This window comes from Micrasema longulum, unplaced genomic scaffold, assembly GCF_059751315.1.
Source record: "Micrasema longulum isolate JH-2025_06_02 unplaced genomic scaffold, ASM5975131v1 h1tg001290l, whole genome shotgun sequence".
NCBI lineage: Eukaryota > Metazoa > Arthropoda > Insecta > Trichoptera > Brachycentridae > Micrasema > Micrasema longulum.
In genome coordinates, this window is record NW_028278477.1 from 217,915 (window position 1) to 242,275 (window position 24,361).

General features: G+C 32.7%; 1 protein-coding gene across 1 annotated transcript; it reads left to right on the forward strand.

Annotated features, from left to right (window-relative positions):
- The first annotated feature begins 160 nt into the window (after positions 1-160).
- sl (small wing phospholipase C gamma 1) lies at positions 161-22,626 on the forward strand. The gene is made up of 13 exons (XM_088234790.1): positions 161-485; positions 5,682-6,052; positions 7,471-7,609; positions 7,722-7,884; positions 7,959-8,159; positions 8,226-8,341; positions 8,432-9,368; positions 9,453-9,634; positions 12,697-12,874; positions 12,959-13,024; positions 15,341-15,532; positions 21,014-21,836; positions 22,230-22,626. Exons 2-13 carry the CDS (start codon positions 5,701-5,703, stop codon positions 22,481-22,483), a joined length of 3,603 nt encoding a protein of 1,200 aa, XP_088090916.1. The 5' UTR covers positions 161-485; positions 5,682-5,700; the 3' UTR covers positions 22,484-22,626.
- Positions 22,627-24,361: the final 1,735 nt, after the last annotated feature.

Consider the following 24,361-nt stretch of genomic DNA (forward strand, 5'->3'; position numbering starts at 1 on the left):
TATAATAATAACTGGTATCTATAATGTAAAAATGTAGGTATTACACATACTCAGGAATTGTATAAAAAACAAAACTATGATTTTCTTCTAGTTTACCGGCTTTTTGCCTATGGCTAACTATTTTTGGTTTTAGTGAGGAAGGTTGGTATGACTGTAAATTATCTTGTCTTGTCGTTATTTCCAACACCATTTCCTTGGTTTGTCTGGGGAATTGGGGAAGAGGAAAGGGGGTAGCGGGCGCTGGAGGTGATCGCCGAGTGTCATTTCGTCGGGTTATCGGGTGTATAATATTATGGTGTATAATTTGTGTCTATTGAATTGAAAATTGGATATATACGCGGAAATATGTCAGTGTTAATTTTTATTTGTCACGACAAGCATTTTCATCCGGTTGAAAATTGCAACACGTAATTAATTATGTGACTGTTAAGTCAATTTCACAGGAGGAAAGCTCGACGAAGACACAATACATTCACTGACGTAAAGTAAGTACACGTAGTTTCATTATTTTAATTATTGTTATACAAACCTACTATCTGAACATAATGTATAATTTCATTATTGTTATTATATTGCTGTGCACATAATATTTATCCGACTTATAATACATACGACTAAATCGTTGTGATACATTAAAAGTGACGTTCTCTTTGGGGTATTATTAATTTTGTGTGATAATAATAATTATTTAAGGTATATCTCGTTATCTTTTGAACCTTTCACGTCTATCGTGGCTATATGGTTTAACACAATCACTATAACAAAGCCGATATTGTATATACTTTTTTTTGTTTTTACGACCTGTTGCATTTGTATGTATTCAAACCTCGATTTTATCTACTATTAAACTTTTCCAATCGTAATTTTAATTTCTAGTAAATACGTTATTTGATTGATGTGACAGAATGAAAAAAAACTCAAAAATACCATACAAAATAGTGATGTTATCTAAATTGTCAATTTTAATAGAAGAGTAATAGAAAATGTATTATATTCCGACTTAGTGCTCAAAAAATGATCTTTATTTTTAAATGACTGATAAAACATGTAAGATTATTAATTCGTTCGAGACAAAAATATATTTATGTATGAAGGAAAAATCAAAAACATTAACATTCTACAGAATACGGCAATGAGGTAATACTGAAAACAAATATATATTCAAATGTAAAAATAATCCATAGTGAAATGGTATGGAATGGAAACAGGAAAGCAACAATTGAAATGTAACATTGCAGTTTTTATTCATAAATTGATTAAGGGGTGAATGGTCATAAAATAAAAAATATAATAAAGGAGGAGAAAAACGGAGTCGCCAAACTCATTTACAAAGGGTATGAAACCGTACAATGAGTTACCCGAAGAAATAAAAGAAACGAGAAGTCTTGAAATATTTTTAAATAAAGTTCTTGATAAACTTTGAAATATGATTTAATGTTATTTAAAGTTTAAATCAGTTGTTAAGATGTTATGAACTGAGTTGATAAAGCATAAATAATTAATACTAAATGTAGAATATTCCTCTTGAAGCGGAAATTCCAATAATTCACGGCTAATGAATGAACTCATTCGGGGCTTGTGAACTTGCACTTACTTGGAAATTTCCAATAAATACTCGGAAGGTGCCATTGTGTTTTCAACCTGGTGATTGCTTACGATTACCTTTCTTGTTTACATTTGCAAATCTGACACAGACAGTTATTTATTTTTAAAGGTTCTGAGGGCTGCATCCGTACACCAATCACAGATTATCTTAATCGTTTTTGTGACGTGAAGGTAAGATGATCAGTCTTACACTTTAGATGCTAGTCCAGGGACTATGAAATGTTATAGTGCAAAAATACATTTTCAAATAAATATTTCATGTCAACCATGTCGGGAATCGAACTCGAGACCTCTTGCGTGTTAAGCAAACGCGTTGACCATAACACCACGAGAGGAATCAGAAGTGTCTAATTTAAAGATCAGACAGAGGTGTAATATTATTTTTTTTCAACCAGTTGTTTTCATAAAATAATAAGTACGCTGTTTTAATATGTATTTATAAAAATAGTTAGTTACCTAAAAAATTCAATTAAAAAAAATATTCCAATACTATGCTAGACTTGTGAATTTTATAATTTAAACTGAATGTCGAATGTGGAGGATCTCTAAATTTGTAAAAATTACTACAGTTTGCAAAAAACTGTTAACTTAATATCTCAATAAAAATGACATGCAACTTCTTAAATTGGAAAATTAAAATTTCCAAAAAGCATTTGAAATTATGACATAATGTTAGCTACTAGTAATTTTAGTATGCGTGTTACAATAAACGCTTCAGTATTTTAACTTTATTAAAGATTTGCTAATTTTGAATGAGGAAACACATTTTTTTAAAATTAATTTCGCTGACTAATTTTTCTTCACAGCGACAGTTTAATTTTCTTATGAGACTGTTACAGCTGTTTACGAAAAATAACTGTGTCCTTTTATATACCCAGTAACAGTTTTTTTTTGTAACTGTATCAGCTCTTTTGGAAGGATAACTATTTCAATTTTTTTTACTACTTCAACTATTACACATCGAGGCGGACTTATCTTCACTCGATCTCCTTATTAAAGATATTTACTTGAGAGCAGCCATTGAGTCGAAAACCTCGTCCAGGGTTCTGGTTCTATTACACACCGAACTGTATTCTTCATCCGCCTGGACACAGAGAAAAAGAAACTGTAAATAAATGGTACCATTTCTTTCTAATACAGCCTTAAGTGTGACACCAAACAATTATAATACACTGGACTCTTTACATGGTGGATACATTCCACATAGCACTGTGTAAAATAAAATATAGGTACTAAAAAAAGGTTTCCCTGCGTAAAAATCAATTTAAGATTTTTTTCAAAAGAAATTGTTTACTATTAATAAATACAAAAGTTCCATATTTTTTTTATTTACTATAACACAACATCAAAATACTTCAAAAAATCCTAACAAAGATTATTCACTATTACATATTATACACAAAGTAATTAAAAGTGTGAAGTAAGGCGTTCCAATAACCAGTATAATTATATTACTACTACGCGATGTTTAATTAATGTTCAAAAACAATTCAAATTAAATTTTAGAACCTTGTTATTTCAAAAGCGTGTAAAAAGTCCAGTGTAATCTTCCATGAACAGTAAATCATTCATTGCCATAATCACCCCTGTGATTGGGCCTCTTGACATGCATGATTTAAAAAAATAAATAATGTATTGATGCTTAGTGGTCTAAGTGTTAAATTATTATGTTTACAACTTAGATTACAGTATGACATCTCTGCTTAAGAGTAATGAGTCATTACATTACATATTTATGCGTGAGAGAAATGAGTCATTACGTTACATATTTATGTGTTTTTAATTGGTTATTTGATTTATGGTCAAAACTTAACCCTTAAACCACTATCTCCACTATATCAATTTGAACTATAAATATTTATGTAATTTATTGGGCGTGTATAATATAAATATTCAATAAAATCATACATTTTAAGCATTATTTATTTACAAAAATGATTGAATACAAATTAAACTTTAAACAATCATTAAATTTCATAATTAAAAAATGCTGCTTACAATTTAAAACTAACAAAGTACATTAAATACACATTACTGATATAATACAAATGTCTTCATTTTTAAACAAGCGGTCGCCATTTTCATACCAAAACTGTTTGTGAGTAAAAAGGGCTTTAAACGTTTCCAAAAATATTATCTATGTCACTGGTTAATGATAGAATGTCCAACACCGTGTGTGTACTTGTGGAAAAGGCTTCCAGAACGACAGCCTGTGGGGCTGATCCTGCTAGCAGGTCTCATTTTATAGTACGATTTGTATGACAAAATGAGGGTCGTCCTGCTTGCAGTACCTTTGTTTAGGCAGTTTTCACCATTTTTCTCATTAAAAATTTAATCTTTAATGAGAAAAAATGGAAGCTGTCTGGAAGCCACGTCTTATACTCAGCCATTTCGGCTAGACTGATCTTAGAAACATGATTCAAAATTTTATTAAGAGAGAATAAGACGCGCCACATGTAAATAAATAAAAAACTGCATTCAGCCTGCAGGTTTACAAATCCTCATATAAGTACAAAAGTATATAATTTGATACTCGGGTTAGTTATATATATTTTATTTTTATTAAACCTAGGAAAAAAGGTTTATATAGGGCCACCAAATGCGGGACACGACGAATACTTGTTTTAGGCATTTCACTAACAGATCCAAATCGAAGTTCGCGCGGTTATTTCATCGAACATGCGCTTCGCCCTAGAGACTGAATGTGACGAGTGGAGTGGAGTGAAAGCGCTCGGTAAGACAGTCAGAGGGGCGCGAGGGTAGAGGGGAGAGAAGTGTTGCCAGATGTCTTTTGCGATGTTAAACTGGACAACCAGAGGCGCTTGCCCACATGCAATATTAGACAAAAAAACACTTTTTTCTAATCTTTGGTGTCAGTGCGCCACCTGAAGATAATGTTAGAATTTAATGATATTTGGTATTTTTTACTATTTACCGCCAAGGCATCGATTAATAATACAGGAAATCCTAAATTCAAAAAAAATATTTTTTCACTCCACCCTAATGTATGTGTATGCATTAGGGTGGAGTGAAAAAATATTTTTCACCCTAATGCATACACATACATTAAATACACAAAATTTAATTAATGTATATGAAACTTCATGATTGCCTTTTGTATTTTTTTCTTTATTTTTTATTTTCAACATCCAGTAAGAATCTCCAATCTGCTGCATGCATCAACCTCTCTGACTCCCTACGACCAATGTACGACACTTTCCTCAACTTGTCAACACTCCCGCTTTCCCACAATTCTGGCAAAAAATTATGCACCTTCCCGCCAACATAATAGTGTTGCCTCGATGTCAGAACAGTGTTGACCCCTTCTCTTAGTATCAGATCCCTATTGGAGTATCTTGTATTATGGTTGTGACGCTTGGGTATTTATCTCTGTTTATGTGTGTTACCATTACCGTTCTCAATATATACTGTTGAATAATATTAAGTAGGTACTCTGAATTCTTTGAACAGCAAGTCATGTACTATTTGTTATTATAATTTCATATATTTTTTACTTACTAAGCATATAATATATGCATTACGATTTTATTATATTATATTATAGTATTTTCTTGTAACAATGTTTTGAGTATGTCCAAATGTTTGCAGACAGGCTGGATTTTCTCCCTGTGGAGATTCAGATCTAAATTTGTTGCAACTGAGAGGGATAACATTTTTGAGTTGGGAATACGGAAGTCTAGGGATTTTCAGGGCTTATGACCTGTCATTGGCTGGTTACATGACTTACAACCTGTCATAGGTTAATTCGAGTGGTCACTTTACACACTGTGTAAGATTCTTCATTTTGCCTATGTTTGTAGATCTGTGTTTCTTCAATTCTTCCAATATATTGATTGAATTTTGTGGAGCAAAAGCTTAAACCTTTATTGATATCGATCAGATTCTACCAAATTATTTCACCTACCAGGAAACACCTAAAAATAATTTTCAATTTTTAGACTTTCCCCACTCTCAAAAAGGTTATCTGTCTCTGTTGGAATATCTATTAGTGTATTTATGTTGTACCACAAGTATTTGAAATAGCGTATTCAGTTTTGTAATTTTATTTATTGCAGCTCGACAAGTAATCCAATTATGGACTCGTCGAGTACATTGTGTGTTGGGCTCATAAATGAGATGGAGCAGATAATTTCTCAACTAGAAAGGGGTACTTTAGTTACCAAATTCTTTCCCAGAAAAAGGCCAGAAAGGAAAACATTAATGGTTCGGCGAGAAACACATCAAATTTTGTGGTCTAGAAATCATACATCACAGAGGCATTTTCACGAAGGAAGCCTGGAACTACGAGATGTAAAAGAAATAAGACCAGGAAAGAATTCAAAAGACTTTGAACGATGGCCAGACGAAGCTAAGAAAATGGAAAATGCTCGCTGTTTTATTATATTTTATGGATCTGATTTTAAATTGCGCACATTATCAATTGCAGGTAAGTCGTATGAGTCATCTTGCTCATCATACCAGTCACTATGTCAATTGAGTTGTCTGTTTCGGATACCTCATCTCAAAACGCCGCGTCTTTAATATGTATTTTCTCATTTATAGAGACAAAAAAATTGTGTTCTTATATTAGCACTAATTTTTGAACTTTTTGATATCTATCGTATTCTTCCAATAGACTTTATTTCAATTTAAAATAAAATGTAAACCCGCACACAAGCCATGCCTTTGTGGGATTTTTTTGTGTTAATGTTTTAGTTTTTTTGTATTTGTAACTTATGTATACCTATTGTAAAATGCAAAGAAAAATTAAAGTAAAAAAAAATAATATGTAAATGAACTTAATTTATATTTAAAGCACATTTTCCATATATAACCATTTTGTGTATCATATGAGCCCATTGCGGGTGAAGCGAACCAACTGACAAAATTGTAAAATGTTTGTATTCAAAGTTTTAACTCTGTGAGCTTTTTGCCACATTTTTTTTACTAAACTTTTTTGCTATTTTTGGATTATACTAATTTAAAAAACGTGATCTGAAGCAATAAGTTTACTTTACATTCAAAATGTCAGTTGGTTCACTTCACCTGCTATAGGCTCATATTTTAATACAGTATTTTGTAATTACAAAATGAAATAATATACCAAATAGTATTCGATAAGTACTCAAAAAGCAATATTCGACCAGCGTATTATTTATTTAGTACAATATGTAAACTATTCAATGTATAATTTTTTTCACTTGCGGTTACAAACATGTAATGTATGGTATATAAAAAATACATTCATATTGAGGGTACATATCCTTTAACTAAACGAGAGTAGATTCACAGTTGGTGGAGGTAGCGGATATTGAATGACCATAGTAAAAAAAAATCTTTGAAAGATTTTGCATGCTTCTGAAAATTAAGGTACCAGGCGGCGGACCCTCTTCAACGGCGCTGACAAACTTTTATTCTCCCTCTCTCTCAAATGTCAAACATATTGTTACGAATGCTGTCGTACATTTAGCCAAAACATAAAAATGTGTAAATTAAGCCGTGTAATTCAAACGATTAATGTGGTAAAAAAGTGGCTAGTGAAACAATCGATGTGATCTATTTTTTGTGTTTTGTATGAAATCAATTCAGAGTTAAAATAAATAAACAACACATCCGGGAAAACGATTATTCAAGAAACGACAGATAGAAGTTTCACTGTATTATATAGTAACCACATGTATATATATAGTAACCACTTTCCACTGAAAGGCATTTGTGATCATGTCTGTGTTTCAACAATGTAAGCGATTCAGTTTTTTTGTTTTCATTTGAATGTCGATATATTCTGTCTGCGACCTTTATCATTGTCATTCTCAATTTTATGTTAAGCTTGGAAAAATCTTTCAAGTTTGTCTTTATTTTTAGCATTGTCAGAAAAAGAATGTGAAATATGGATTCGAGGTTTGAGAAATCTGGTACAAAGTACTGTGTCTACACCTTATCCTCTACAAATAGAAAGGTGGCTGAGGAGAGAGTTTTATGCTATGGAAAATTCTCGAGAAACGTAAGTAATAAACAATCCTAAAATGTATACACCCCTCCGTTTGATCTTTGTTCAGTTTGTACCTTTAAATAACACGTAAATAACAATGTAATAATTAAATCAATATTTCTAGGATTACACTGAAAGAACTGAAAAGTCTTCTACCAAAAATTAACAGTAAAGTTTCTACGAATAAATTGAGAGATTTGTTCCAGGAAGTAGACACACGTAAGAGAGCCGAAATTGGATTTGATGATTTTGCTATTTTTTATCAGAAATTAATATTTGATGAAAACGTAAGTTAAATAAAACTAAATTCAATTGATTTCTTGTAAGGTACATATTAATATAATGTTTTTATGTTTTGCAGAATGTTTACGACATATTTGACAAGCACGCTTTGTATTTCTCAAATGGGAAAACTGTTACCTTGCGGGAGTTTCAGAAGTTTTTATTCCTAGAGCAAAATGATCCCATCAGCAAAAATGAGGCAGAAGTATCCGCATACATTAGGGATTATTTACATGATCCCCAACGAGATGTGCATAATCCATATTTTACCTTATCTGAAGTAAGTGTAATTTTGTTTATGTTTTATCTCCTTAAGAATTTTATCTAACAAGAGTATTCTTTTCAGTTTATACAAATGCTTTTCTCTAAGCAAAACAGCATTTGGGATGATAGGCATAACAATGTTACACAAGACATGACAAAACCTCTCACTTACTATTGGATAGCCTCAAGTCATAATACGTAAGTTATATGCAAGTTATACACATTGAATAATGAATAAATTACATAATCTTAATATTTATTTATAAACTTATTTATGTATGTGTTCAGATATCTTACTGGAGATCAATTTTCGAGTGAGTCTTCTGTAGAAGCATATGTCCGTTGTCTGCGTGCCGGGTGTCGGTGTATCGAACTGGATTGTTGGGATGGCCCTGACGGTACCCCTTTTATATACCATGGACACACTCTCACAACTAAAATTAAACTAATGGATGTTTTGCGTACAATCAAGGATCACGCATTTGTTACATCTGAATTCCCTCTCATCCTTTCTATTGAAGATAACTGTTCACTACCTCAACAACGCAGAATGGCTGCTGCTTTGCAAGAAGTATTTGGAGAACTTCTTTTAGTTCAACCACACGAAAAGAACGAGGTATGTCTTCCATCCCCTCTCCAACTAAAGCGCAGAATCATTCTCAAGCACAAAAAGCTTCCGGAAGGTGTAGATGAAAATTCATTTTCAATGCGTGCTGAAGAGGGAAGAGATTTGGATCTTCGAACCTCTGTTAAAAATGGTGTTTTATTCCTAGAAGATCCAGTTGATAAGGAGTGGAACCCTCATCTATTTGTGCTTACGGAAAGCAAACTATTTTATACTGACAATTATTGCACTCAAGCAGACACAGAGGTTGATAGCGATGGAGAGAGTGAAGTTGAAACCACCGATGGTGATATTCCTCAGGATGAGTTGCACTACGGAGAGTGTTGGTTCCACGGGAAACTCACTGGGAACCGTCAAGAAGCTGAAGACCTACTTAGAACGCACTCCTACTTGGGAGAAGGCACATTCCTTGTAAGAGAAAGTGTTACTTTCATAGGTGATTACTGCCTTTCGTTTTGGCGTCAAGGTAAAGCTAATCACTGTCGTATCAAATTGAAACAAGACAAAGGCATCACAAAATATTATTTGATTGATTCGGTCTGCTTTGATAGTCTGTACAGCTTGATTACACATTACAGGCAAAATACATTACGAAGTCAGGTAAATATTTTAAAAATTATTTTGTTTTATATATTAGTGTACCAATCCAAATTTTTGAATATTTTTTTAATTTATATATTGTAGGAATTTCTAATAACTCTTCAAGAACCAGTACCCCAGCCAAACAAACATGAAGGCAAGGAATGGTACCTGCCTCATTGCACTCGTTCTCAGTCTGAAGAGTTGTTAAGACGTGTTCCATCAGACGGAGCATTTCTTGTAAGACCCAGTGAGAAGGATAATGGATCTTTTGCCATCTCTTTTCGGTACAATATTTTTTCAATTATTGAATGAAAAATTCACGCATATTTTTCTCTATCTTGCCCCCTTCTATTACTTCTACATTTTCTTTTTTTTAGAGCATCACATCAATAATGGAACTTCTTTGGTCATTTTTATAATAATCAATATGTGACAGTAATGCTTTATAGTAAAATGAATATTTGAAGGATGTGTGATTTCCCATGTCAAATAATTTAACTACATATTTGATTCGTATAAAATCACCCAAATGTATTTTATAGGCCGACCGGTTTCAAAACACGATTGTTCCTTGGTCAAGGCTGAAAAATAAACTCACACTAAATATTTTATATCTCATCAAATGACGAGTAGTTAAATTATTTCAGCTTTAAATATTTTATTTGTTTTTTTTATTATTATTCCCAGACCCCTCGCCTTGTAAAATATTTTTTGTGAATTATACAATCTGCACCTCTCCTCTATTGACAACTGGTCTACTTTAGCCTTTGTTACAAATAAAATGTTTCGTCTGTCCGCGCTTATTTAAGCACTTTTCGTCTTTATAATAAAACGGAGTAAGCAAATCAGCTTACTCCCCACTTACGTGTGGGATTTGAATAAAAGTAAATTGTAATATTTTACATTTAAAGCACTGAAATTGTGGTTATTCATTATATAATTAAAATAAAAACTCTTCGTTTTCAACCACTCATTATTTATTTAATTACCGACATGGTATAATTTAGAAATATTATCCTGTTTTATAATTTTAACAGTGTCTAAATTTAATTCATACTCCATTTCTCCACAAACTACTACTGGACATAAAGATTTGATTTATTACCCTCGTATGTATTAGATTTATGTAAACACTGTTTAAGTAATACAATGGGATTATATCCATTTCTAAATATTATACCTTGATAAGGAAAATTGTTTAGCTCCAAAACCGGTCCGTATTGAAATAAATAATGAGTATATTTTTTAAATCAAAAATATTTTTTAGTATCACTTTGTGGTATGACGTTTTACGCTATTTGTTTATTAATTTGTAGAAACTACTCGAACTAACTTAGAATTACTCACATTGCTATTTATATTATATAATAATATGAGAAAGAAACAGAAGAATGAAAGGAGAGAGAAAGAAGATAATATGAATCATAACGTGAATATGTTTAAAAGAGGACTCGAAGTTAAATTTAATTTATTATTATGGTATGTTTTTGGTTAGTGACTTTACTTTTTTTCAATCTTTCTAGATCGTCTTAACGAAAACCATTTTTAGTAATATGTCAAATTTCTACACCTGTTTCTTGGTGGTTTTCGGATATAAGATGATTTGCGAATTCTGAGAAGTTATTATTGTTGAGGCATCATATATATATATCTGTACCTTAAAGCTGAAATGCTGGAAGTCGCATTTGGTAAATTGTTCAGGAGAGCGGTTTGAAGTTGTAAAACTGTTTCAAATGTATCTCTCCAAGTAAAAACACAATTTATTGCTGTTTTTTTGGATTTATAAGTTTTTTATTATAATATTTAAGAAAAAAACTTTGAAAGTATTGACTATCAAATAACTATGGGACTTCAATATTTTTTTGTTCTAACCACCCGGTCCGCCCCCTAATTCCCCCTCGGACGTTAGTATAAAAAGTAATGGATAATATTTAATTAAAAACAATGTATTTATAAAACTTTCTTTAGGCAAAAACATAAAATTACGTGCCAATAATTAAAAATTAAAAAAACAGGTAAATAGAAATTTAATGACATGATATTAATAGCAATAAAACTGTAATTGAAAGTAAACAGTATGTAAAAAAAAAGTAAAATAATGAAATTAATGGCTAAAAAAATGACATAATGGTTAAGTATGGTTAATTATGACAATAAGACTTAATCTTGTGCAAAATCCCTCACTGCGTCAGAGGTAGTTTGTTATAAAAATTGTAGAATTTATTCGGTATCCACTTCTTTAATACCAGCAAACCGTTGAATTTTGTTAAAAGCGTGAGTATTATTACTGCTCTACTGGTGTTTTAGAATAAGATATTTTAGTAGTGGTATACCGGAAGACTCCAATGTTTTTAGCATTAATAGAATCTGAATATATGAACAAAATAACATTCATAACGCAATTTTGCAAAAAATGTGACTTCCAGCCTTTTAGCTTTAAGGTACAGATATTATGTTCTTTGATTCTAATTTTAAATTAATATTTTGTGCAATTTGGAAATTTAAACAATTTAATTTATAAATTTCCAAATGATTTAATGAAATTTCCTTATCTTTACAATTATTGGGTAAAATTTTACCTATGTTATTAGCATAAAATGCTGGTCGAATGTTGTTAGGTAAAATTTATTATTGCTAAATGAGTAATGCATAAGATTATACGCCAATTATCATTATTATTAGAAGAATTTTGAGAACAATATAAATATTTATTTGTATAGTTTATTTTGAGTCTTTTTTTTTCTTTCTCTCATTTAAAATATTATCAATTAAATCTAATTCATAATAATGAGTAGTCAAAAACAAATTGTAAATTGATTTGATAATATATGTACCCATTGTCAAAGAATAAGAAAAAACTAAAAACTTAAACTTAACTTAACTTCTTAAACTAACATACAATCTACCCTACCTGACCTCTACGACTGAACTGTACAAAAAAACACACCAGTTTGACATAAACTACTTGACTAAAATTGAGACCTTAAAAATTGTGCACAAAATAACACTGGGAAACATACAAGACGACGACATAATATTAGCCAAAAATGCTGACATACACAAATATAACACCAGACAACAACAACACTATCATATTCGAAAAGCAAAGACAAACACAGGACAGTCAAAAATACTCATAATGGACTTAAACACTACAACGAACTACTGGAGACAAATTTAAAATCAATCTGAAAAAGCACATGATGACTGAACTAACTAGACTAGACGAGACATAAAATTACTAGACAATATAAAATTTCTAATGTAACCCTAACGGGTTTTTACTTTAGTGTAAAGAGTGCTGGTAATAGTTGTTTTAACTCTATTTGTTCTGCTCATATTTCAGAGCTGACAAAGAAATCAAGCACTGCAGGATTAAACTTGAAGGTCGTCTTTACACAATTGGAACAGTCAAATTCGAGAGCCTTGTTGAACTGGTGGCTTACTATGAGAAACACCCTCTTTATCGGAAAATAAAGCTTTGGTATCCAGTAAATGAAGAAATAATTAAGCGCATTGGAATTGTCAGTATTGTTTCATCACTAACTTGTTCAGATTAAGCCCTCAATTGCTTACATGTCTTGTAAAACAGTATTTTAAATTTATAGGAGCCAGATGATAATTCCGTGTATGGTACTCCAGGATATATGGATCCCAGCTCATTTACATCGAAGGTTAGTTATCTTGTAAAATGTGTTGCCACGGGGAGGGAAAACATTTTTGAGGAGGCAATATAGAAGCTTAAGCATTTACAGGGCTTATGACCTGTTATTGGCTGGTTTAAGTGGCCGCTTTACACATTGTGTATTTCCCATTCTCCCCATGTTTAAACATCCACATTCTTCCTCTTCCATATGTCGACTTTTGTAAAGTAAAAGAGCTGAAACCTTCATGATGTGGGTGAGATTCATCCGGCTGAACCATCCGGCTGAACAACCAGCAGTTGTATCGTGTAAAATTTCAAATGAAATTTTCAAACCATACATTTTGTTAACTGTTCGGGACTTCAAAACAACAAGGGTCAACTGACATTTTTTCACATTTTGTCATTTTTATGCAAAAAGCTTCCATTATTAACATTCTATGATGTATGAAAATTTCAAGTCTGTATAATGTCTATTTTAGCTGATACGAATGCAACATGGTGTCAACTGGAGACTAGATTCAAATCGTTCAAGATAACAAGGTTGCATATACTATTTCCGGGCAACAAAGTTCCAAGTGATACACATAGAACCTTTTTGTTTGAATAAAACTGTCACTCCTAACAGCCCATATAATATCTACTGTGGGGGTCGTGGCCTTTAGGTAGGATTAGACAGTCGTCCTTGCTGGAGCCTGCAATCGGTCCCGCCGGTGCCGTATGGCCTCTCGCTCGACACCCTACTACGTTCTTTTCAGAAGGTGGCGGGGAAAAGGATTCACATATATATTATCACACAAGAAATAAGAACGGCTTACTTACATGGATAACACTATTTATTTTATAAGAAAACTGGCGTGTAATACAAAGATATTTTATTACACGTTTAATGAAATCTAACTTACTTCGGATTTATATCTAACACGTGTTTTGTAGAAGGCTAATTTTATGCAAGGAAGTACGGCAGTTGAGCTTTGGACAAGGAGAGAAGAACGGGCCTTGAACTTCGCGCCTTTTATAGCCTTTGTTCTGGTCGCCCTCTATTTCCGGCTGGGTATAGAACAGCAGGCTGGTAACTTAACGAGCTGCGTTCGCTTGCGTGGTTTCGCTCCTCGGTAGGTCCTTGAGGATTGTTTATGACGGAGGCGCCACACTACGTTTCTCTATTTCTATCATTTGTGCTATTTTTAAACATATATTTTTCATTTTGCGTAAGGAAATAGAATGATTTGAATTGTTTCATTCTTTCACCCGAGGAAACGTATTAGGAACAGCTTTAGCTACTTTAAAAGATATTTTTGTTTGTTTTTGTTTCGGGAACTAATTTTTCCCAGTTATTAATGTTTGCTTCACCTGATTGACATTTCTTTGACGCTTTCTTTTTATTTATTTTCCATTTATCGAAATTCCTTTGCCTTTTTCGGAATTTCTTGAAAGATTTGAAAGTTCACTGAAAAGAAAAGGAAAGTGAGCTCATGTGGATAAAAAAATATGTTAAAGAAAACATGGAAACTTCTATTTCAAGTTTTGACTTAGAAAATGTGATTAAATGCTAGGGCATTGGCATGCCTAATGCATTTAGTCAATTATTATTAGCTCAACAGCTCAAACTGTATTTTTGCACACATGTATTGTCCTTGAAGGCAGTACACCGGAGCATAACTATATAATTATTTTATTTATCTGGTTAGTTCCAACTCTAATATTCAGTCGAAGGGAATGAGAATGTTCTCAAAATGTCAACTGAGTATTTTAACTAGTTTTTGAGTTATGACAATGTTTACTTACACTCAAAAGATTGTTTTGCTCAATGTTGACACAAAATGGCATCATCATAATGTGAAAAGAAAGAGCCTACGTAATCCCAAAATATTAAACACATTTCTGCCTCAACAATATTTTGAGTATATCCAAATGTTTCAATATAAGGTTGGATTTCACTCCCTCCCTTGGCACAAAAATTTGTTGATTAAACTAAATGGTATAAAACGAAGTATAAAAATTAAAAAGTATTTTCAAGCGTTTCCTAGTAGATCAAATAATTCACTCAGATGAATCTCACCCATGTCAATACAGGTTTCAGCTCTTTTACTTTACAGAACTTCTTGAATAGATGGGAGAGTTGAGGAAATGTGGATGTTTAAACATAGGCAGAATGGTGAATGTAATGAATGGTGAGTGTGTAAAGTGGCCACTTAAAATCCAATAACAGGTCACAACAGCCTGTAAACAGCCCTGTAAATGCCTAGACTGCCTTCTCAAAAATGTTTTTCCCTCTCTATTGCAATAAATTTCACATTTCTTTCTGTTTATATTTATTTGATTATTTCTTTTATTTGATTTAAAGATTATGGTAAAAGCATTATACGATTACAAAGCCCGTCAGGACGATGAGTTGTCATTTTGCAAGCATGCCATCATTACCAATGTGCACAAGCCTGATGCCGGCTGGTGGAGGGGAGACTATGGTGGCAAACGTCACCAATGGTTTCCAGCTAACTATGTCCAGGAAATAGAACCTGTAGAAGGGGATGCTTCCGTACGTAATGTTCATTTGACATTTTATCAATATTTCATATTCTATTTTGTAAACAAATTTACTTGTTTCTTTGCCCATGTTTTGATAAATATTAATACAGAACACATGTGACTGCATAATTTTTTTGTAATTTTACATTAAAATCTAGTTCCAACCTGTCGAATACTATAGAATTTATAAAAATCATAAATTCGCTCTTTGAATTTGGTACTATGCTTTTTTTATGGAAATAAAACTAGTTGAGATAATTGTTTCGTATATATTTTTATAGATAAACAAAAAATAAACAACGTATTATGGAATTTTTCTGTAGGGGTAAGCAGAGAGGATAGAACATCACACCACTCTGTTTTTGCAATTTTACTTTAATAATACAATCTCTGTTATTTTTTTATAACTGTTCACAATCTATATTATAAAATTGTTTCATTGTTAAAAGTTAGTATTTAGTTAAGGGTTGATTACGTAAAAATGCAGTCATTGGTTTCTAATTTTTTTTTAAATATGTATTCTTGTTTGCGGCCGAATATTTGTATCATTGAACTTTATTTAATTTTACGTGAAAATATCTTGATCTGTATGCGACCACGCGTATTGTTTTTTTTGCGATTTATATATATATATGTGTGTAATTTTATAAAAGTTTCTCAAAAATTATATTTATGTGTTTTGAAATGATATTTCTAATATGTATGCCAGAACTATTATTTTTATTTGGAAAATATGTACACCAAAATATTAACGGTGAAAAAAGGCTGTCTATTTATTATAAATAACTGTAGTAAATAAATAAATACAGTATGGTCTCTGTAATCTGAACCCACTATAATCTGCATCTCCGGTGATCCGAACCATAGCATCGGGTAAAGGGCGACAGATTGAAAGAACTAAAACTGCATTGTCACTCGATAGTTCTCCTTGCCATCCAAATTTCACCGATTTGATAAGTGATGATGCACAAATTACAGTTATGTTTCTTCCTCCAAACTGTATTCCACTCGTGCAGCCCATGGATCAAAATGTCATTCAGGCGGTGATAATTTCATTTTGCAAGAAACTTCTGAAAATTGTTAGTGAAGAAGTTAGATATCAATCCTCAAGAAAATCAATTCATGTGGTGTAGTATGACTTGATGGAATGTTGGGAGAAAGTTACTCCTAATCTAGTTAGGCAATTTTGGCAAAATTTTGGCCAGTACGGTAAGTTCATGAAGGAAATGGATGTGGATTCCGATTCAGAGTATGAATACGAAAATGAGGAAGTTCGGCAGTTTTTTTATGTTTATTAATAGGCTATTAAACTAAGGCAATTAAAAAATAAATAAATTATGTATCGTATTATCAGCGCAGTGATTTTTTAAGGTTTCACAATTTTGAAATGACTCCCGTGTGTGACATCAAAAGTTCTTTTCAGAGAGTACTGCTGATTAGTGAATTAACTTCTCGTAAACCGGAAATCTATCACAACACTATCATCGGTTGATTCAGAAGAACTGATAACGACGTTCAAAGTTTTTATTAAAATCATTTTTATTATTCTTTTCATGCATTTTCAAGAAACTTCGCCTTACAATTTAATGCTTTAATTTTCTCCATGCCTAAGAAATCATTTTTTAATATCCAATTTCCCGTGGCACTAAACTTTCTCATTTTTTATCATTGGCGAAAACTCAATTCGGTAGATGTTATAAAAGATCCAGACGGTCAAGCATGAGTTACTTACTGAAAAGGATATGGGGAAAAGTTCCGAAATAATGGACTAATGATGAAATTTTTGAGAATGCATTAAAAGAAAATGAGAGCATTACAGATAAAGGAGTAGCACCCAATATGTTCAAATATAATGATGCCATTTCAAGTTTTACCGCTTGTTAGTAGTGGATAGTCTAAAATAATATGGAACCCTACCAGATTATGGTTTTGCGCCAATGTATAGTTGGATAATTTATATAGCGCCATTTATGTAAAAATTACCACAAGGGTGCTGTACAATCAATAAATATATAATATAAGAATAAGTAGAGCGCATGGATGGTTGGAATTCTAGTTCCTTCTTTCCAATTAAGATCAATTTAATATTATAACAGATAAGAGCTTGATTACAGCGCGTCTTGCAGATACAGACTGCATGGACGGTAAGAAATCTAGCCCCCATTTACACATTTTTTTAATTGACGAAGAAATTTAGTGTAGTAATGAAATTAAAAAATAATAATAATAATAATAAAAAGGAGTAAGACTTGTCTTGTAGCTACTAAGCGCATGGACAGTTGGAGTTCTAGACCCCATTAAAAAAAAAATGGTATTTTACATATGGAAGCTAGATTACCAATCATTGTGCAGTTACAAAGCGCATGGACGAGTGAAATTCTAGCAATGTAAAATGATATCAATAAATTTACAAAAAATAAACATAAAGCATAGTAGTAAATTCTTCAAGTGTTCATGCCAAGAAGTAAGCAATAATAAACTGAATAAATAAAGCACTCTTTCAACACCACGGTTAACAAAATCAAGATAGATGTCCGAAGACAAGCTTTTGTAGATAGTAGGTAAATACTGCCTCCATGTGGCCTGCTGGCTGCTTGATAATTCCTGGAAGATGCCTATTGTTCCAACAACTTGGTGTCCATTTTAGTCCGTATTGTTTATTTTTAAGCAATAGTGTATCAGAATCATACAGAAGGTGCTCGTCAGAAAATAGTTCCAAATTTTTTCAATATTAAACACATATATATAATATGCAGACTGTGCTTTATAACATGTGTGTATCACTATTTTTTTAAAAAATAATGATGAATGATATGCAAAAAAAAATATGTATAATTTTTGGGTGATCTCTGTAAGTTGGATTCGTTCCTTTTATTGATTATTTTGTTGAATTTATTAAATGCATCACCCTGAAAAGGTACGTACCGATAACAGTGACTGAAAACTTACACTCCTATAAAAAAAAATTGTTTTATTTCTTAAAGATTTAGTAATCTGAAAATTTGCCATTTTTGAGAAAAATCACCCCAAGGGCGCTTTACAATTGTATACTTAAACTTAAATTCTGCTTACAAACTGACATATTATATTTTCTGATTTAAAATTGAGGGTATGATAAACTAAAGAAGTAAAATTTTAGTTGGGATCTGAAATGACTGGGACTGTCGGTGATTCATAAGTTAGAAGGCAATTGGTTCCAGGCAGAGGGGCCAGCAACGGCAAAAGCACGATCTCTGATCCTAGTGTTTGGGGAGCACCGGATTTCGACAAGTTTTCCTCTGTCTGAATCGCTTTATCGCTGGCTTATGTGAGGTTCACCTACCTTCTCACGCTGCTCCCATTAAAGTTTGTGACACATCTCACTTAAAACGCCAGAAATAAGTATGAAAGCCAAAAACTGTTTACACAATCATCTTTTCTCAGAATCTGATACGACGCCTAGCTGAAGAAACAAACCATTCAATGCGAGAAACATAAAATAACAATCTTAACAAAATAATCTACTAAAAACACAAACTGTGTCCAGCCATTATTCCCACGCATATATATAAAGAATATGCACACACATTTAAATATGATTATGTTTGTTATCGAGGAGACCGACAGTAGGATTTGCAAGATGGAGTATTTATTCAGTATTTCTTAGATACACCTTATCAAGGTCAGTGTTGCTAGCTGCTGCCTAACCTGCCATTGACCACCAAATAAAGTTGTGCGACTTGGAGTATGCAGACGATGCGGTTCTTCTTGAAAAGTCTGTTGGTGATTTTCAAGAAATTGTTGACAAACTGCTGGAAATGTCTACTCGTCTGGGTCTTAATATTAATACCAAAAAGACTCATATTATGTGCAACAAATCCTGTCCTGACCCTGATCAGCCTTTCCATAATAATGGGCAGAGAAAGGATCGAGAAAGTTAACAGCTTTAAATACTTGGGAGTTCATATAACTGAGGATGAAAGCATGCACAGAGAGCTCGCAACCCGAATTGCTGGAGCAACTTTTAACATGATGCGTGTTGTCTGGAACTCTAGTCCCTCTAGGAACTCGGTCAAAACGAAGTGCCGATTATTTGACTCTTGTATAATGCCAGTACTCCTATATAGGTGCGAATCTTGGCACCTTACCAAAGCTCAGAACACCAAGCTTCTGAGTTTTGAGATTAAGTGCTTAAGAAGAATATTAGGTGTAAGGTGGTTTAATTTTATAACTAACATTGAAGTCCGAGAATAGACGCAGCAGCTTCCTATAGCGAACGTCTTGGAGATGCGATGGTGGACCTGGCTTGGACACGCTCTGCTCATACCTCAGGAGAACCTAAACCCAAGTTGCCTCTTCTTTAAACCCAAGGGCTCAAGCCATCCTGGAAGGCCGTCGATGACAATATTTCGACTTTATTTGGCGGAACTAAGGGGTGCTAGATTGACATGGGAGGAGGTGAACGTGCTGGCTAGAGATAAGGTCTCCTGGAAGCAACTGGTGATGTCCACATGCTTCACTTAGGAGTGGACGTGAAAAAGAAGATGTTTGTTATCTTTATGTTGGTCATGTTTCACTGAGACACTGCACTGATCACGTTTTTTTCATTGTATATATTACAAACATAATTCTAATTTGTTAATAAACCATAATTTAAAATAACATTTTTTAAGTGCATTTCGTTATGATCATAAATCAATGATTCATGTGATTTTCTTCAACTTTACATGAGCATCTTAATTTTTTTTTTGACACATTATATCATAACTTGATAAGTTCAAAAGTACATAATTTGATTCTGATTCTGAAAGATCTAGATGATCTAGAACTTCTGCTGCTTCAAACTCTCCATCACTCATTTCAAAATCGGAATCCATGTTTTCTACTACTTCAGAAATTATTTCCGCGGAGAAATGAGGCATTTTAAATATATATAACGGCACACTTATTAACACTACAGGACCAACTTTTGCCTTGTTTGGGGAGGCTGCAGTCACGAGCAATGCAAATGTTAAATAATCCCCCTCCATCCCTTTTTAATTGCCTTGCTTGTGCCCGTGGCCCACAGATTGAAAAACACTGATATGGAAGAACTTGTGACATCATTTAAAGTAGCTCATTTTTGTACATTTTAGAAAATATACAATTAAAAGGTCTAATTTTTACCGCGTGTATAAAAACATTTTTTATTTCCAATTTCCTGTAGCACTGAACTTCCTCATTGTTAGATTATAGAGACTGTACTGTACATTAAAAGTTACATAATTATTAGTTTGTTGATTTTCTTTTTATAGACATTTATTTAATGCTTTTTATAATATTCCTAACATTATTATATAATTTTCTATTAAAACATTTAAATAACCTTAAATTAATGTAATAATATACTAACAAACATCTAATCAGATTTTTCTGCGTGCGATATTATTAAATGATTTTTGCATAAATTAAACAAATGTGTGGTACAATTGTTAGATTTTTACTGGCAAATCTAGAAATGAATAAATTTCAGGGAAGTGAGCGAGATAGTATGGCTCTTGGTACCCTGCAGAAGGGTAGTGTAGATGTGGGCGGTGCCCTGGTGGAACTTGTGGTGGGGGGCGAGGGTGGGGCCAGCGCACAGTGGGTTGTGCGCATCCAGAACCCGTCTATGTGTGCGCCTTTCGAAATGGCCGCGCCCTCTCGTGAGGTAGCCCTAGAGTGGCTTGCCGCTATCCAAGATGCGGCACAGTCCGCCAGCGCTCGCTCCCAACAGCACAGAGAGATGGAACGTGCCTGGCGCATCGCCAAAGAAATGTCCGACCTCATCATCTACTGCCGCTCCATTGCCTTCAATATAGATCGCATCAAGACCAAAGGATTCACATTCTATGAAATGTCTTCATTCCCAGAAACCAAAGCGGAAAAACTCATCTGCCAACAGGAAAATACCTTTTTCCTAAAATATCACAAAGCGCAATTTAGTAGGGTGTATCCTAAAGGCCAAAGGATTGATTCATCTAACTATAATCCTGTTCCTATGTGGAACTCCGGCTCGCAGATGGTTGCTCTCAATTACCAAACACCAGACAAACCGATGCAAATTAACACCGCCAAGTTTAAGGAAAATGGAGGATGTGGATATGTCCTTCGACCCGACTTTATGTTCGTGGATGGATTTAATCCTTACGATAAGACAACTCTGGTTGGTGTACCGAGTTGGACTGTTCTCCTTAGGGTGATTGGAGCAAGGCACCTTTGTAAGTCTGGTCGAGGAACGGCCAGCCCTTTTGTGGAAGTGGAAGTCATTGGAGCGGAATATGACTCTGGTGTAAAACTAGTCACGAAAACAATAGGTATTTATGAAGCAGATATTATTATTTTTCTAATTTGTTATTAATAACAGCATTTAAAAATTATTTTACTGAATTTACTAAATTATTTTTTAATATTTATGTGCAATAAATATACGCCTATTAAAATATCATCTCTGCCTTGTGGTCTGGTGGTTTACGCATTCGCCTACCATGTTAGAACTCTTTGGTCTCGGGTTCGATTCCCAACATGGTTGACTTGAAATGTATTTTACGGTGCATTAATTCATAGTTCTTGGATCGCGAGACTAATAATCTTACCTCCGTGTAACAAGTTATCAACATATAGTGCGATTGGTATACCAATGATGATATAAATAAAACTAAAATATCTGTGTGTGTATATAAAATCCTTAAATACTTTTGTCATTTCAGCTGACAATGGACTTAATCCGATATGGAATGATATTTGTGAATTTGAAATTGCAAATCCAGATTTTGCACTGTTACGATTTATTGTACAGGATGAGGATATGTTCGGTGACAATAATTTTATTGGTCAAGCAACTTACCCAATCAAATGTCTTCGCACTGGTTATAGAAGTGTCCTCCTTACTAATGCATTTTCCGAAGAATTGGAACTATCGTCATTGTTAGTTCATATTAGTATAACAAAAAATGTTATATGAAATTATCATGCATAAGATATCATTACCAATAGTTATTAAGTTTTTAATACCTATTTTTAGTGTTGTATTTTTACATCACTGCTTTGAACCATTGATATCTTCTATTTATTTTTAACCCCTGAGTAATAATATTTACCCTTTTAATCCCCAATGTTTTTATGTTAAATATTTTTTTCTTGTAACTGTCAAATTGCAAAGAATTTACAAGTTATTATATTAAGCGATATTTTGTAAATTTTCTAATTTATCTCATTTTACCAAAACTGGACAGCTGAAAAAAAACATATGTATCTATTTTGTGATAGAAAATTTCTTGGGGTTCTCCCATATTCATTGCCAAAAAGACTGGGATTAAAAGGTTCAATGACCATTCAACGCATAATAATATAATATTGGTATATTATTAAGCATTGAATTAAGATCTGTAATAGAAGTGCAATATTTTGTAAATAAAAATTATATTTTTTTAGCATTTTTCTCAAAATGGTGCATAATTGCATACTTCAAGAAGTACCATAACATTTATTTTATTTTAATGATATTTGATCAATTTTAAGAATGAATTTTAAAGATATAAATTAATTATTAAATGAATTAATATTAAATTAATTGAAAATTTTAAGCAAAATAATATATTTTTGTGTATTGAATATACATATAAAGAATTTTTTTATATACATATTAAACTATGCACATTATACTTGAATGTGTATACATGGAAGTGGTAATGTTTTTTACACAGTCCAGTAATTTATTGCGATAATATTTAAAGGATGTAGTTGTAAAATAACCCAATTAGATTTATTATACACATATATCAACAGAGATGGAGATTTTTTTTGGGAACATGAATGTTTGGCATTGGGCTTATGTAATGGCCTGTCATTAGCTGGTTTAACAGGTGCAAGATCATGCCGACTATAGCTGTCAAAATCGTGTCTCGTTTAGGAAATAGCCGTCAGCCCAAAAGACATTGATAGTAAAAAGACGGCTGTAGTCTATGTGAAACTGAAGTAATTATATGGTAGTTGGAGATATTGTGTCCCTATAAAAAACAGTCCGCAACAAGTGTCAAAAGGATATAGGCAAATTAGATTCAAACCATCTACATGGCTTATGACCTGTCAATGGCTGGTTTAAGTGGCCACTTTACACACTGTGTGACATTCACCATTCTGCCCATATTTGAACATCTTTATTCCTTCAATTCTTTCATCTGTTGGCCCTGTAGATTCCTAGACTTCCATATTACCTTCTCTTAAATGTTCTTCATCTCTGTTGTAATATGTGAATAAAAACAGCTCCCCAGGGAGTTGAATCCAGTCCTTGTCCACAAAAATTTGGACAACCTCAAAATATTGTTAACCTTAAACTGTCAACTGCAGCCTAATCGGAAATGAAATATTAAAAAAAAAAAAAAACATATGTGTCCATATTAGTAGATCCTATGAGAAAAAAATGTCTATGTTGACTTGACTCACTCTTACTTTCTGTATTTAAACATCCATATGTCTACAGTTTTTCTATCTGTGGATTTATGCAATGATAAAGAGCCTTTTTTTAATTCGTCAATTTTGACATACTCAATGGTTTTCATCTAGTAATTTAACCACTTACATACCCTGGGGTGTGCGCTCCCCGTAGGCATATAAGCACTGCCTACCATACTTGATTATCACAAAAGTATTAGGAGTCTTTCGAAATAATCATTTTTTTTTAAATATAAAATACAGTAACTTTTATTTTCCTTTAAACTGCTTAAAAGTTTGTCATCGGGTGCCAAGTCATTGGTTTTATTTATACAAAATGGGTACATTATTATGTATCTACAGGCGTACATTGTTATTGTATATACATACTCATAAAGCATATCTAGAT

What these genes read in the sequence shown, in the direction of transcription:
- sl (XM_088234790.1), top strand. Translation starts at nt 5,701, where the DNA reads ATGGACTCGTCGAGTACATTGTGTGTTGGGCTCATAAATGAGATGGAG. An exon ending in ATAGCCTCAAGTCATAATAC is followed by an intron (nt 8,342 to 8,431) that starts GTAAGTTATATG and finishes GTATGTGTTCAG; the next exon opens with ATATCTTACTGGAGATCAAT. An exon ending in CCAGCTCATTTACATCGAAG is followed by an intron (nt 13,025 to 15,340) that starts GTTAGTTATCTT and finishes TTTGATTTAAAG; the next exon opens with ATTATGGTAAAAGCATTATA.